General features: G+C 43.4%; 1 protein-coding gene across 2 annotated transcripts in view; it reads left to right on the top strand.

The window, feature by feature from the left end:
- Nucleotides 1-14,111, top strand: part of Sik2 (salt inducible kinase 2) — a 102,290-nt gene that overhangs the window by 83,033 nt on the left and 5,146 nt on the right. Inside the window, exons 9-15 of one of the 2 annotated variants that reach the window (XM_076925150.1) lie at nucleotides 1,687-1,776; nucleotides 9,267-9,495; nucleotides 10,048-10,332; nucleotides 10,464-10,627; nucleotides 11,409-11,519; nucleotides 12,172-12,263; nucleotides 12,978-13,595. In XM_076925150.1, the coding sequence (XP_076781265.1) occupies nucleotides 1,687-1,776; nucleotides 9,267-9,495; nucleotides 10,048-10,332; nucleotides 10,464-10,627; nucleotides 11,409-11,519; nucleotides 12,172-12,263; nucleotides 12,978-13,595 (1,589 nt within the window). Of the gene's footprint in view, nucleotides 1-1,611; nucleotides 1,777-9,266; nucleotides 9,496-10,047; nucleotides 10,333-10,463; nucleotides 10,628-11,408; nucleotides 11,520-12,171; nucleotides 12,264-12,977; nucleotides 13,596-14,111 lie in introns of both variants that reach the window. The other variant, XM_076925149.1, reaches the window with a different exon arrangement.

The raw sequence follows: 14,111 nt of genomic DNA, 5'->3' as shown, positions 1-14,111 counted from the left end.
ATGACCCTCAGCCCGCCGTGCGCAGAGAGCACACAGCACGGTCTACGGGGTTGCCCATTCACTGGCCACTGAGGGCTTGCTGTTGTTTTATTCTTTCTTTCACGAAGTGTATCTGATGTTAGTATCACAGTGTATCCTATATAAAGTATATTTTAAGTATACTCAAAATTTTGAAATGTATAGTAAGAACATACCCCCTCCTTAAAAATGATCAATTTAGCTGAACATGATGGTGTATGTCTTTAATCCCAACAATTGGGAGGTAGAAGCTGTTGGCTCCCTATGAGTTCCAGGCCAGCCTGGACTACACAGTGAGTTCCAAGGCTGCATGGAGAAGAAACTGTCTCAAAAATAAAAACAAACAACAGCAAAAATCAACTTAAAATTCCAACTGGAAGCCATGAAAGACTGGCTGACTCCAAAACTGCATTTGTCTCCCTGTCCAGTTGTTTTGTCCTCGGGGTCATTTTGAAACTGGGAAGAGGAGAGTTTATGACACTAAGCTGAGGGTTTCACGTGTTACCTTTCAGCCTTAACTTGACTGTGAATTAGATATTACACCCATTTTTATAAGAAAAGATTCAGAGAAAGTTAGATTGCCTGATTAAAGTCATCATGGAAATAATGAGTGATAGATCCACAAATCAAACCCATGCCTTAAAAAAATTACAATTTCATGTGGTTTTGTGCCTCTGTATCCTGTATCTTCTGTCGTAACTGTAGCAGGGAAAATGGAGGCATCTTTTTCCTGTGGGAGTCTGGTGTGATGATTGTCCCCCTCAAATGTCTCACAGTAGTGTCTCTTATGTTCAAAGCCCATCTAAGAAATTATTCTGCCCATTAAGGGCTGTGGCTAGAAGGAGAGTTGTTAATTCTTGTTTACTTAAAGCACTAACAAAGGAGACAGAAGAACAGGAAGCCAAGGTGTGGTGGCACATGTCTGATACCCAATCACTTAAGAGATGCAGGCACTAGGCCCGGAGTTTATAAGAAAGACAGGCAGAAAAAGACCTGAGCTCTGTGGAGCAGGCTAGGAATGGAGCCCTGCAGCATTATATGAATTCTCCTGTGGCTCTAGCAAGTTGTGTTCAGACTGTATCTTCTTAGAAAGGGACCTTCCTGCCACCTGGAGTAGCCACTTCTGTCTTCTTTCTCTTTTCATGGGGAGGGCAAGTAGGAAAATAGGATTACTTCATATACTTATGTTATACTAGCTATGGGGCTTGTGTATATCCGTGCCTCCTTGTTAAGCTCCTATAGGGTTGGTTTTTTTAAACCTTTCTAGGTAACATCTTTTAAAAAAGAAAAAAAATAGTTTATTGAATTGAGACAAAGATCATTCTTTGATTCCTTACAGAGGCTATCTTTTTGCCTGTGTGAAAGATTATTATGAGACAGGAACAAAATTCTGTATAATCTATTTAATCTGTATAATCTATTTAAGAATATCTGATTAGTGAGACTTTAAATTCAGTGTTTACCACATATGTGTGCATGCACACACATATACATGCAATCAAGTCTTTTCTGGAGTTCCAGCAAATAATTCTTTTGTTCTAAGAGCAGTGAGCATATTTGTTACCACACTGTCTGTTCTTGCCATATTTTCAGGCACAAACTGTGGGCCTACCAGTGACCTTGCATCCACCGAACGTGAGACTGATGCGATCTACCCTCCTCCCACAGGCATCCAATGTGGAGGCCTTTTCATTTCCAACGTCCAGCTGTCAAGCAGAAGCTGCCTTTATGGAGGAAGAGTGTGTCGACACTCCAAAGGTACGAGTGGTATGCTTGCGATGTGGTGCAGGGGGGCTGGAGACCTCAGTTGGATGTACAGTGTGGTAGTATGGTTTTGTTGAATGTTGGTTCGGTGAAGAACTTCACGAAAATGTTCATAGATCAGCTCTCATTGTTTAAGTAACACTCAGGCCACGTAAGCCCTCTACGTCTTCTTCCCTAACCAGTTCCTCTTCTTTCCCAAGTTTTAGATTCTTCATAAATGTTTGGGTGCAGGAATGGGTCAGTAGGTAGGTTGGTTGACTCCTTAAAAATTATAATTTTTAAAAACAAAATGTTACCTATTGTGCTGAATTAGACTTTGTTGTTGTTGTGTCCTTTCTGCAGAGCAAACCATAAATACAAAGTATAGGATCTCTTTTTGGTCCAGCCTGACTGAGCATGCTTAAAGGATTTAGTTTGTATTCAGTGTATTGCATGAAGTGGAATGTCAGGAAATGGAAGATGACCACTTCTTTCATGCAATGGGTTCTTTTTGACTTGTAATGTAAGTGGTATATACTCAGTACCAAGTGCTATAGAGATGACCATATTAATAGGAAACAGTGTCCTAAAGGAATGTAGGGTGTGTTCAGACTGCTGCCACTAACCTGTGTGAATTTGGGCAAGGTGAGTTTCATTTTGCTCTGTATAAAACTATGATTTATACATGTATTTTGGGAGGTTGTTGTGATAACTAAGTAAGATAATCTGTGTGGTTTAGGGTAGATTTTAAATAGTTAGCAAATACTGTTTTCCCATATTTTAGCCTCTTCTAGGTAACAAAAATGAATAACACATGAACTTGCCTAATACCTACTAGACTTTGGTCTAACAAAAATTGTATGGAACTAACACAGCAGGCCAATTACTGAATAAACTGATGAAGTGTCACGTAGCGGCAATATGTAAGTCAAGTGAACCTAGAAAGAAGCAGGGGAATTGATTTTGTACTTGATCGGGAAAATTTGGGGGTTAACTCTCGGAACTAGAGTTGCAAAGTAGAGTGGAATCCATGTGGCTGGAAAGTAGGGCGGGCCAGCGTCAGTGGGGCTGGAGGTAACCAGCCCCATCTAAGTCACAGCGGGTGTTCTCTGACGGAAAGGAAAGCTGTACAAGGAAAAACGTGTGTTCACTTTGAAGAGCAAGCAAGCAGTTAGTTCTCTGGGCCGTGTTCCAGGTCTGGAACGTGGTGAATTATCAGGTGGGACAGCTGACAGAATGGTCAGACAGCAGCTGAAGACCTGAGCAAGGAGATAATGCATGCATGCTGATCTCGGAGACTGCCTGAGTGGTTCTCCAGCAGACAGACTAAGGGAGCAAGGACAGTGGGGAGTTAAGCACGGGTCCAGGAGGGAGATGATGCAGGGCCTGAAATATGACCTTTCCAGGTCATGAAATAGGAGAGGAGGGTGAGGGAAACAATGGGGTTCAGAGGGTAGAATTCCAAGCCCATAACAAGGTTTCAAGCGTAGAAATGGAATGGCAAGTCCCATTCAGTTAAGACCTCTGGATGTCAGGCAGATTCATAAGTTGGATGGGGTTTATGGAGCACAGTGGCAGTGGCAGCTCCATACCAGACTGTCACAACAGGTGGTAAGCCAACTTGCTGTACAGGAATAGTTACTGTCCAGCCCTAAAGATGAGTCTACTTCCTGTGGACAGTCTGTTTTCTATGCCTGTGTTTGCCTAGCATTACACATTAGTGATAAATTCATGCTCAGCATTTAGACATAAAATAGGGCAGCATAATTCGTTTTTACTATCTAATTCTCTTGAAGAAATTAAAATGCAGTGTGTTGAAGTCTTGTGCCTGTAAGGGCACCAGGCCCAAAACACAGATTGGGCACTGTCTGCTATAATATATAGGGCAAGCTATTTTTAAAGCCTGTGATTGTTATAGTTACTAGGAAACAGACAGGAAATGAATGGTTTGCAGAAAATACAGACATTGCTAGATGGTATATTCACATTTGTAGGAGTGAGAGTCAAAATGGAACTGGCCCCAGCACTGACATTGTCACCCTGAAACTCAGAACAGGCCATAACCATCTACAGGACTGATGTGGGTCATTTTGTTATAGCCTTCCGACTACCTTTCTGTGAGGCCCACAAATAAATGCATACACCAAAGAATCTTTCAGTTCCTTTGTTCATATGGCTTCATATACATTCACTATAGCCCAGTTGTTTTCTGAAAGATTATCATAGCTGTACGTATTGATAATTTCATTTCTACATGCGATCAAGAATTAGTATTGTACATTACAAACACATCACCTCTCATTCCCTTAACTGTTAGTAAAGTCACTGAAGGAGTCTGACTTGAAACTTTAACTTAGGATTTCTGGAGCAGGAGGGGAAGGTATTTTTCTGAGCAGTAATTGAGACCCTAAGGACATAGAGCCCATAGTAGGAGGACAGTCGCACAAACTGTGTAGAGTAAATCTCCCGTGTACACACATTTAAGTCCATTTGTAATACTATTAAAGACTATAATAAAAAGATTTCTAAGTTCACACCTTTACTAGCTGGTTGAAAATGCAAGTGTGGCCCCATACACATTTGTAGTAAGTGTGCAGCTTGATCTTCGAGGGTTTCCTGACAAGTGAAGCGGGGGCTGTCTCAGAGTCTGTTCCCTGCCACTGGATGCCTTCCTCTACCTGGACTGCCTAGTGGGGCCTCAGCAGGAGAGGATTTGACTAGTCCTGCTGGGCTAGGTGTCCCAGGGTGGGGTGGTACCCAAGTGGGGCTTCTTCTCTGAGGAGAAATGAAGGAGGTAATGGGGGAGCAGTTTGTAAGGGCTGGACTGGGAGAAGAGGAGGCAGGGGGACTGCAATCGGGATGTAAAGTGGATAAAAAATAAGTTATGGGGGGGGGGGGGGGCAGAATACAAGTGCAGCGGAAACATCCCGTGTATGATTGCGCCTTGGTAACTCTGCATTATCAAAGTGATACACATGAGAGAAGGCTGGAAAGCAAACCAGACTCTTAGTGGTGCTGAGCTTGAGGGGCTTTGGGGAGAAATTTCACTTTCACTTCCAGATTTAAAATTTAAAATTATAATTTGAGGCCGGGCGGTGGTGGCGCACGCCTTTAATCCCAGCACTTGGGAGGCAGAGACAGGAGAATTTCTGAGTTCGAGGCCAGCCTGGTCTACAGAGTGAGTTCCAGGACAGCCAGGGCTATACAGAGAAACCCTGTCTCGAAAAACCAAAAAAAAAAAAAAAAAAAAAAAAAAAATTATAATTTGAAGTAAAAACATAAAAATAAGTCCAATCATGAAAACCATGTATGACAATGGGAAGAGAATAAAGATAAAGTTAATTTAGCTATAATTCACTACTCAAAGATTACCTATTTGCTGCCATACTATAAATTGGTAGGTAAGGTATAGGATGGTCCAGTGGGTGAAAAGATTGTTAAAATGATTTCCTATTGTGTGTAATTTTGTATCTTCTGTATCTAACAGTGTGTCATGAGAATGTCCCCATGTCTGAAGTAGTCTTATAGGCATACGCTTTAACAGCTATGCAGGCCACTGCTTTGTATCTCTCCTTATTTTACTACTTCCCTGTTGTCCCACAGTTATTTTCCTTTTCTTGCGTGGATAATCTTACATGAGTATCCAGCTCTTCTTCCCTGTTATCTAAGGATGGGGCTCTCAGCTGAATGTGGGGGTGCAGCATATAGAACCGGCACTCAGTGAAAGGAGACAGAACACATGGACAGAAGCGCCCTGGGCGCACAGCAGGGCACCATCTTTAAAAAGAAGTTTCTAGTATTGGAGTAGTTTTTCTTTCTTTTTTTCCTTCTTCACCTGTTTAATTTGCCTCAGGCAGGAAAAAAGTGTAGTAGTTTTATTCTTTCGCTTTTTTATTGAAAAGCACTCTGCCTTGTTTAAAAAAAAAAAAAAAAACAACAAAGTGTATTGAATTGTAAAGGAAGTATTTTTCTGAATTATATTAGTTGACTCTTCCAATAACTTTACAACTGTTTTACAAATGGAGGTTAGGGGGGTGGAGTGGGGGGAGCTTCTGGTGAGCTTAGACAACTAACTTGTCAGTGGCCAAGCTTAGGTGTGAGCTCCAGCACCTGCTCAGTGTGTGCCACATTTGCCAGAGACATGGAATACAGTTCAATAAGGTCCATTTCTCTCCTCCAAACTCATCGGCTTATATTATGCTTGGTGCATTATATGAGCCTACTCATGTAATACCATAAAATATCCACAAAATACCATAGGCTGAGTAGTTTAAACAACAGAAAGTCTGTTTCTCATAGTTCTGGAGGCCAGAGGGCAAGATAAGGTTAGTTCCAACTGGTTTGTAAGAAATTATGAAGTCTTTCTGTTTTTTAGACTACCACCTTCTCACTCTGTCTTTAGACATCACACAGCCTTTCCTGTGTACCCATAGGCACCTGGGAACAAGCTCTCTGATGTCTATTCTTCTGACCTCAGACACTAACCCTCCTGCCTTGGCCTCCTGGGTGCTAAGATTACAGGTATGCACCACCACAGCTGGCTTAGCATCTCTCCTTATTTTGTTTTCTAAAGATGTAGCTTATTTTTTTTTAATTATGGTTATGTGTATTTCTTTGTCTCTGTGGGCATGTACACATGAATGTTGTGCTCATAGAGGCCAGAGGTGTCAGTTCCCCTGGAGGTGGAATAACAGGCACTTGTGAGAGACTCTTAACATCGGTGCAGGGAGCCAAACTTGGATCCTCTGCAAGAGCAGCAGTGTGCATCTTAACTGCTGATCTGTCTCCAGCCCCCATATGTCTTCTTTTATAAAGACACTAATCCTATTAGATCAGGGCTTCACTCATTTACAGGCCCCATCTCCAAATTCAGCCACCTTGGGAATTAAGAATTTAGAGAGGCAGGCTCAGGGGCTTTCTCAGTGCTGAAGCCTCGGAGAGCTTTGAATGCTACTGCATGTGAGGTCTCTGAAAACGAAATGTTAGAAATTATACATTTTGGCCACATCTTAAAATCCTGTCATTTAATCTGTCTATAGAGTTTTTCTAGAGCATGACTTCTTATTTCTAGCAGCTTATGTTATTTATGTAGATTAACCCACGATTTTAGTCATACATCCTTGTAAACTGTCTTAAACGAAGGAGCTGCGAAGTATGAGTTCTCAGTCAGTCTTCCTTGCAAGAAGACAGTGAAACACACCAAAAGGGGAAACAGACCTGCATTCTTTCACATCGAATCCCTCAGTAACTTAGCATGTCCTTGTTGGTTTGTTGTCAACTTTTTGGTTTGTTGTCAACTTTCACAAGGTCATGTCATCTGGTAAAAGGGAACCTCAGGTTGGCTTGTGAGCAGGCCTGTGGAACATTGTCTTATTAATGATTGATGGAGGTAAGCCTGGCTCACTGGAAGCAGTCCTACCCCTAGGCAGGTGGTCCTGAGTGTTATTTTAAAAAAAAAAAAGCAGGCTGAGGAAGCCACGGGGAGCAAACTAATAAGCAGCACTCCTCTCTCTTCTGTGTCAGGTCCTGCCCTCACGTTCCTGCTGTCTTCCCTCAGTGGACCATGCTCTAGGATGTATAAAAGCCAAGTAAACGCTTTCCTCCCCACGTTACTTTCGGTCATGTTTCATCACAGCAATAGAATCCTAGCTAAGCATGACGGTCAGCTGCTTCAGGAGAGCTGAACTGTGGTCAAAAGTGCTCACCCATGTTGACACTGAGCCACGCCACGGGGTTTTCTTACTCATTGTCCAGCCTCCAAGTGTTGTTGGCTAACTGTCCCTAGATGAAAAGTCAGATCAGTGAAAAATCAAACCATTGTTTTATACCTGGAAAAGATTTAATTCAGACACGAGAAAAGATTTAATTCTAGTTTAAATGAGATAAGCTTATAAAGTAACAATTTAAGACTATACACTCACAGGGACTTCTGGATGCTTTGAGTAACTCAGGAAAAGAGTTCCATGTGACTTCTACATCAAGGAAAGATAAAGGGCCTGCTTGTATACTGCGTATGCTCCAAGAGTGGGAAGGACATGTTGCCAGAGGCTGCACATGTAAGGATACTCAGTATATAATTGCTTTAAAACGTTTTGAGACCTTAGCAAACTCTCTTTTTAGACAGCGAAGGCATCTAGCATGAGAGCTGTTGGTCATTCGTTCCTGTAAGAGAACTGTTAAATACAAAGGAGAAACTTATCTGGGACTGGACCAAGACTAGATGACAGCTGCTGGCCAGATTTCAGATTCCTGTTTTCGGTGCCATGAGGACATTGGTGTGGTCGGGAAGAAAGCATCTGCCATGTATCAGCTTCCTTACCAACACGAAGGCTCTGGCGGAATCAGCTCTTCCCAGCACACAAGGCTGAGTCACCCTCCAAAGAAAGGGCCTTGCAGTGCCTGCAAGTGACTGCCGTAAGAGGAGAGTATCCTGTGCCTGACACAGGGCAGTCCTACATCACTTCTCACATATATGTGCTGCCCTTGCTTCAGTAGAAACAATAGCTCTACCCAGTGTGTTCCAATGGAAAGTACCACAGAAGGACTGACTCCTTTGCTGGCTGCTCCTGAGCAGCCATTCATAGGAGAAAACGGATTGATTTCCACAGGGGAATAGTTAGAGTAATGAGGTGAATAATTGCCTGCTCTTTGGGGCTTTTACCAGCCAGAACTTGAAACCACAGCTCCCTTTGTGTGCTGTTGTGCTGGCCATTAGGTGGTTTGCGTGGCAACCGTGTGGGAAGGCAGTGTGCTTGCTCCTTCAGGACCTGTGCCGAGCTCCCTATGGGACAGGCACTGTAGATGCTGTGGGAACTAAAGGATGAGGATTCTGTGCACTGGGGCTTACTACCTCCTGCTGGAATGTGGACCTGTGAGTCATTTGTTATCCTATAATGGAAGGTTTGGGCTGTTTGCCATTTGAATTTTTTTTTCAATTATTTTTGTGGTATCTGCTGTCTACAACAGTCTTATTTTCCATTCCTCAGGCATATTAGAACCAGTTTAAAAACAAAATATCAAAATATGCCACTACTTTAAGTTATGAACATAAAAGTATATTCAGAACCAGTATGTTTGTGGTTGAACATTAGAATATCAGTGACTGTTCTCTCTTAGCTATGAGACGTTTGCTTTAGAAGGAAAAGAGACGCTCATCTCTCTCTCTCCTGTTTCCCTTATTTAAAAAAAATAACAATAACTGGTTAAGCCTTAAACCAGAACATCCCTATTCATCTGTAAAGCACTAAAAACGTGTTTATGGTAACAGTGGTGACACAGAATAACCTAGATGGCACTGCCAGTTTGGGTCCTCATGGTCCTCTGTCTATGAGTGCTATAGTTGGCTGGCCTTCATTTCTTATGTATATGCTGTCGGTCATTGGGGGTGAATACATACACTTCAATATTTTACTTGACTTCTCATTGGCTTTAAGTCGTGGCCAAAGGATTCTGCTATGGGTGCTTCTCAGCAGAACAGCGCCTGAGCTTTCCTTTCACATTGACAGGTGAATGGCTGTCTGCTTGACCCTGTGCCCCCTGTCCTGGTGAGGAAGGGATGCCAGTCACTGCCCAGCAGTATGATGGAGACCTCCATTGATGAAGGGTTGGAGACTGAAGGAGAGGCCGAGGAAGACCCCAGTCAGGCCTTTGAAGCTTTCCAGGCCACACGCAGTGGGCAGCGACGGCACACTCTGTCAGAAGTGACTAACCAATTGGTTGTGATGCCCGGGGCAGGTATGATATTAGAGAAGCACCAGGTTAGACCTTAGAGCATCATTTCATACTTCAGGCATCGAGAAATGGTGGCCATGCTCATTCCATATCCTCTTCCTTTATGGAGACAGATGCCATGGGCTATGTGGATCAGGTCTACTCTTCAGCAACAGAGATAAAAACAAAGTGTCTCTGGGTGGATTCCTCCCACTCCAGGATTCTTTGGCTACAGTGTGCTTCATAAGGGATTATGTCTCTTTTCAAGGGCCAAGATCTTAAGCTATAACTTCTATTGATAGTTAGACTAGCCAGTAAAAGCATTCTGAAAGGATAGAAGATTGTCTGTGGTTCTGGAGATTGAACTGCAGGTCTCATGCACTTAGGATCCCCAACCCTGAAAAGAACTTTTCTCTTAGGTGAGTTCTGTTTTCCAGACTGAGGAGCACTCCAGTCCTCTTGCCTATCATCCTGAAAGATTGGGGGCTGTCAAGACTAGAGACTGCCATTTTGTCTTGCTTTTGTCTGTGTGCTTAAAAAAGATGCTATTGGATTGGGTAATTTTTTTTTTTTCAGGGAAAATTTTCTCGATGAGTGATAACCCCTCCCTTGACAGTGTGGACTCTGAGTATGATATGGGGTCTGCCCAGAGGGACCTGAACTTTCTGGAAGACAGCCCTTCCCTGAAGGACATCATGTTAACCAATGAGCCGTCAACCCGCATGACATCTCCTTTTATAAGCCTCAGACCTGCCAACCCAGCCATGCAGGCTCTGAGCTCGCAGAAGCGTGAGGCCCACAACCGGTCCCCCGTGAGCTTCCGAGAAGGCCGCAGAGCATCAGACACTTCCCTTACACAAGGCAAGGTCCTTCTTTTGTGGCTTCGAAAACTCCAGTCAGAGATGTGAAGAAAGTTTTTGCCATGCTAGTGTGAATGGATAATAACTAAAAGGCCTGTTTTGCTTAAACTATTTGATGTTTGTACTTTGCAGGAATCGTAGCATTTAGACAACATCTTCAGAATCTTGCTAGAACCAAAGGAATTCTGGAGTTGAACAAAGTACAATTGCTGTATGAACAGATGGGATCAGACACAGACCCTACCTTAACATCAGCTGCTCCTCAGCTCCAAGACCTTCCAAGCAGTTGCCCTCGGGTGGGTGTCCAGACCCTTCCAAACACGCTTCTCCTACTGCCGTGTTGTTTTCACTTAGCGTCTTCCTAGCTGTACATAACCTGGCTTTATGGGAAAGCCCACAGTCTCAGAGGTTTTCTTGCTGTTGCCACTAACATCTTAAAGCCAGCCATGCTGGCCTCAGATGCTCAGCACCGGATAGAGGCCTACAGGCTCAATCTGGTTTGGGTTCACTTTAAAGCAGGCAGATTGTGACACTCACATGGATGAGATGTGATGACTGTCTCAGTCTCCCTTGACTATACATACACACACACAGTGATGAACATCACCCAAATGAGAAGCTTCTTGCCACTACTGTAGATGTGAAGTCACTATCAAATATGAGGGTTAGTCACATTAAAAATATTAAAATATTAAAATATTTTAAAATTTTAATTAAATTAATTAAAAATTTAATTAAATTAAATATTTTAAAATATTATTAAAATATTAAAAATATAATAAGTGTTGCTTGAGCCAGTGCTGAGTGCATCCAAGATACTCTAGTATTCTTAGCCCATGAGTAGGTAAGCACCTTCCGGGACCAGGCAGGAGCTTTTGTTCTAATTCTAATACTCATGAGGTAATAGTTGAGTGCAGATAGCACTCTAGAGGCTCTAAAAAGCAACCTTCAACCTACTAGTTAGGTAGAAGCTTCTGAGTGTTAGGTCATGTGGAATCTTGGTTCCACTCAGTCATTTGCAAAGGTGCTTAAACTTTCTCACATAGAAATTGAAATGTCCACTCCCTTGATCCTTAGGAGGAAATCTCTCAGCAGCAGGAAAGTGTCTCTGGCCTCTCTACCAGCATGCACCCTCAGCTTTCCACACAGCAAGGCTTGGAAACCCAGTACCTACAGCATCGACTCCAGGTGGGATCCTTAGCTTTCTTAGTCTGCTTCCCTTTGTCATAGACACCTGTTTTGCATTATGTAAGGTAGCTGTTTTATTCCTTATAGGCAGGTAAATTTAATCCTACATTAGTGGCTTCTAAAAACATGTTCAAACTTAGCGTTATTTCCGATGTTGGCAGTAGGAAAAGATAATGCCACCACATGCTGGGAAAGAGACCTGGAGACCTGGCTTACTTCTAATTTTGTATTAATAATGAGATCTATAATCTACAAAATTTTAGCAAGGCTGTCTACTCTGGTATGTAAAGTTCCAAAAAAAAAATGATATGACATAGGACTCATTCAGACTGAGTCACTTAACAGGCACTGGACCTTCCTGTCAAGAACTAAGTCTGCCTTTCTCATTGTTCTCCATGAGCGTTCCAGTCCCAGAGTTATTTTATAAGTGGAAAACAAGTAGGCAAGGACTAGATGCCCAGACCTGCTGACCTGACTGATGCTCTTCCAGGGTTCTAGTGAGCAAATGTCCGTGCTTTCACTCAGTCAGGATTCTGGAGGCCACATCTGGATACACTATCCAGACAGGCATCCAAAGGGTAATGCTGTCACATCAGCAGCATCCTAGGTGATAGCATATGGTTAGGCTCTTACTGCTTCTCTGACCTTCCAGAAGCCCAGTCTTCTGCCAAAGACCCAGAATACTTGTCCAATGTATTGTAAAGAACCACCTCGGAGCCTGGAACAGCAGCTACAGGAACATAGGTAAGGAAGTCTTTGGCCAATAAAGTCTGTTATTTTCATGGCACCCTGGAGAATGCTTCTACTAGGACCACGCACTGGTACATGGTCATTGTCTGTTGAGTATGGTGTTAATGAGGCTGTTGAGAATCCTAGAGTACAAGCCGGCCAGGTGGCAGCAGCCCCTATGCACTCTGCCATTTCCTTGTATTTCTCTGGGATATGCTCAGCCCTAAGCTTTCAGAAGCAGTGGCCTAAAGCAGGGTTGAGGCTTTCCCCTTGGTGCTGTTCATGTCCGCTGCTCCCACCAGTAGAAGCTGCTCGGCCAACATGAATCCGCCCTACTCATCACCCTGCCAAGATGTTTTTCTCTCTTTCTGAGCAGTCTTCATAGTAATTAGGAAAGAAAATGGATTTGTACTCAAATCAGAGGAGTCCGTCAGATAGGAGCAAACCCTCAGTGTTGAATTCTTACTCTGATTTTTCCCCTTGCATGGAAAAGAAAGAAATAGTGGGTGGAGGTGCCGGGTATGATGGTGTATGTCTGGAATCCCTTAGTCTCCTGTGGTAAGACAGGAGGAATACAAATTTAAGGCCAGCCTAGACTATATGTAAGATTCTCAAAAATAAAAAAATTTTAAAAAAAATGGGAAAGTGGAGTTAATGCCTGGTATTGAATTTACATCGAAATTACATTCACTTGAGATACAAAGTAATCTTTTGGTGTTGCCAATTTAGGCTCCAACAGAAGCGACTCTTCCTCCAGAAGCAGTCTCAGCTGCAAGCATATTTTAATCAGATGCAGATAGCAGAGAGCTCCTACCCTGGACCAAGTCAGCAGCTGGCTCTTCCCCACCAAGAGACTCCACCAGCATCTCAGCAGCCCCCATCATTCAGCCTGACCCAGGCCCTGAGTCCTGTCCTCGAGCCCTCTTCTGAGCAGATGCAATTTAGCTCTTTCCTCAGCCAATACCCAGAGATGCAGTTGCAGCCCCTGCCCTCTACACCCAGCCCCCGGGCTCCACCTCCCTTACCCTCACAATTGCAGCAACAGCAGCAGCCACCACCCCCAACCCCACCCCCTCCACCACAGCAGCCAGGAGCTGCTCCAGCCTCCTTACAGTTCTCCTATCAAACTTGTGAGCTGCCTAGCACCACTTCTTCTGCACCAAACTATCCTGCTTCCTGTCACTATCCTGTGGACGGAGCCCAGCAGAGCAACCTCACAGGAGCAGACTGTCCCAGGAGCTCAGGACTTCAGGAGACCGCATCTAGCTATGACCCACTGGCCCTCTCTGAGCTCCCTGGACTCTTTGATTGTGAAATGGTAGAAGCTGTGGATCCACAACACAATGGGTATGTCCTGGTGAATTAATCTCAACTCAGGAAGTGAAGTGACTCTAGTGAAGGCAGGCTAGATTTCTGTTTTTATTCCATCCATTTAAATTTAAAGCTTATTTTTTCCCTTTTCCCTAATGGGGAAAAAATCAAGTTTCCCAACTGGAATCAGGGTTTGACTAGGGTAGATGTTCCTCCTGGCTCTGCCCACCACAGAATTTTCTGTGACAAGGGCTAGAATGTAGTTGGAAGCAGGAGTGCATGCCCTTAGGTAAAATGGAACAAGCTCTCAAAGGAGGAACCAACAAATGTTTGTAGAAAGTGACAGCACAGACCTAGGTTTTACACCAAAGGTTCATTTACCTGGTAAAAGCAAGGAAAATGCGATGTTGTGTGTATATGTATATATATATATCACATACGTGCCGCAGGAGGGAAAGGCAATACACTTCCCTAAAGCCAAGCCAGGCAACAGCAAGTGCTTCAAGGCACATCAAGATGTTGATGCAGGGTCCTCAAGACCGTCCCAAAGTA

The sequence above is a fragment of the Arvicanthis niloticus genome, chromosome 26 (genome assembly GCF_011762505.2).
Source record: "Arvicanthis niloticus isolate mArvNil1 chromosome 26, mArvNil1.pat.X, whole genome shotgun sequence".
Lineage (NCBI taxonomy): Eukaryota > Metazoa > Chordata > Mammalia > Rodentia > Muridae > Arvicanthis > Arvicanthis niloticus.
This window is presented reverse-complemented; position numbering and strand designations above follow the sequence as displayed.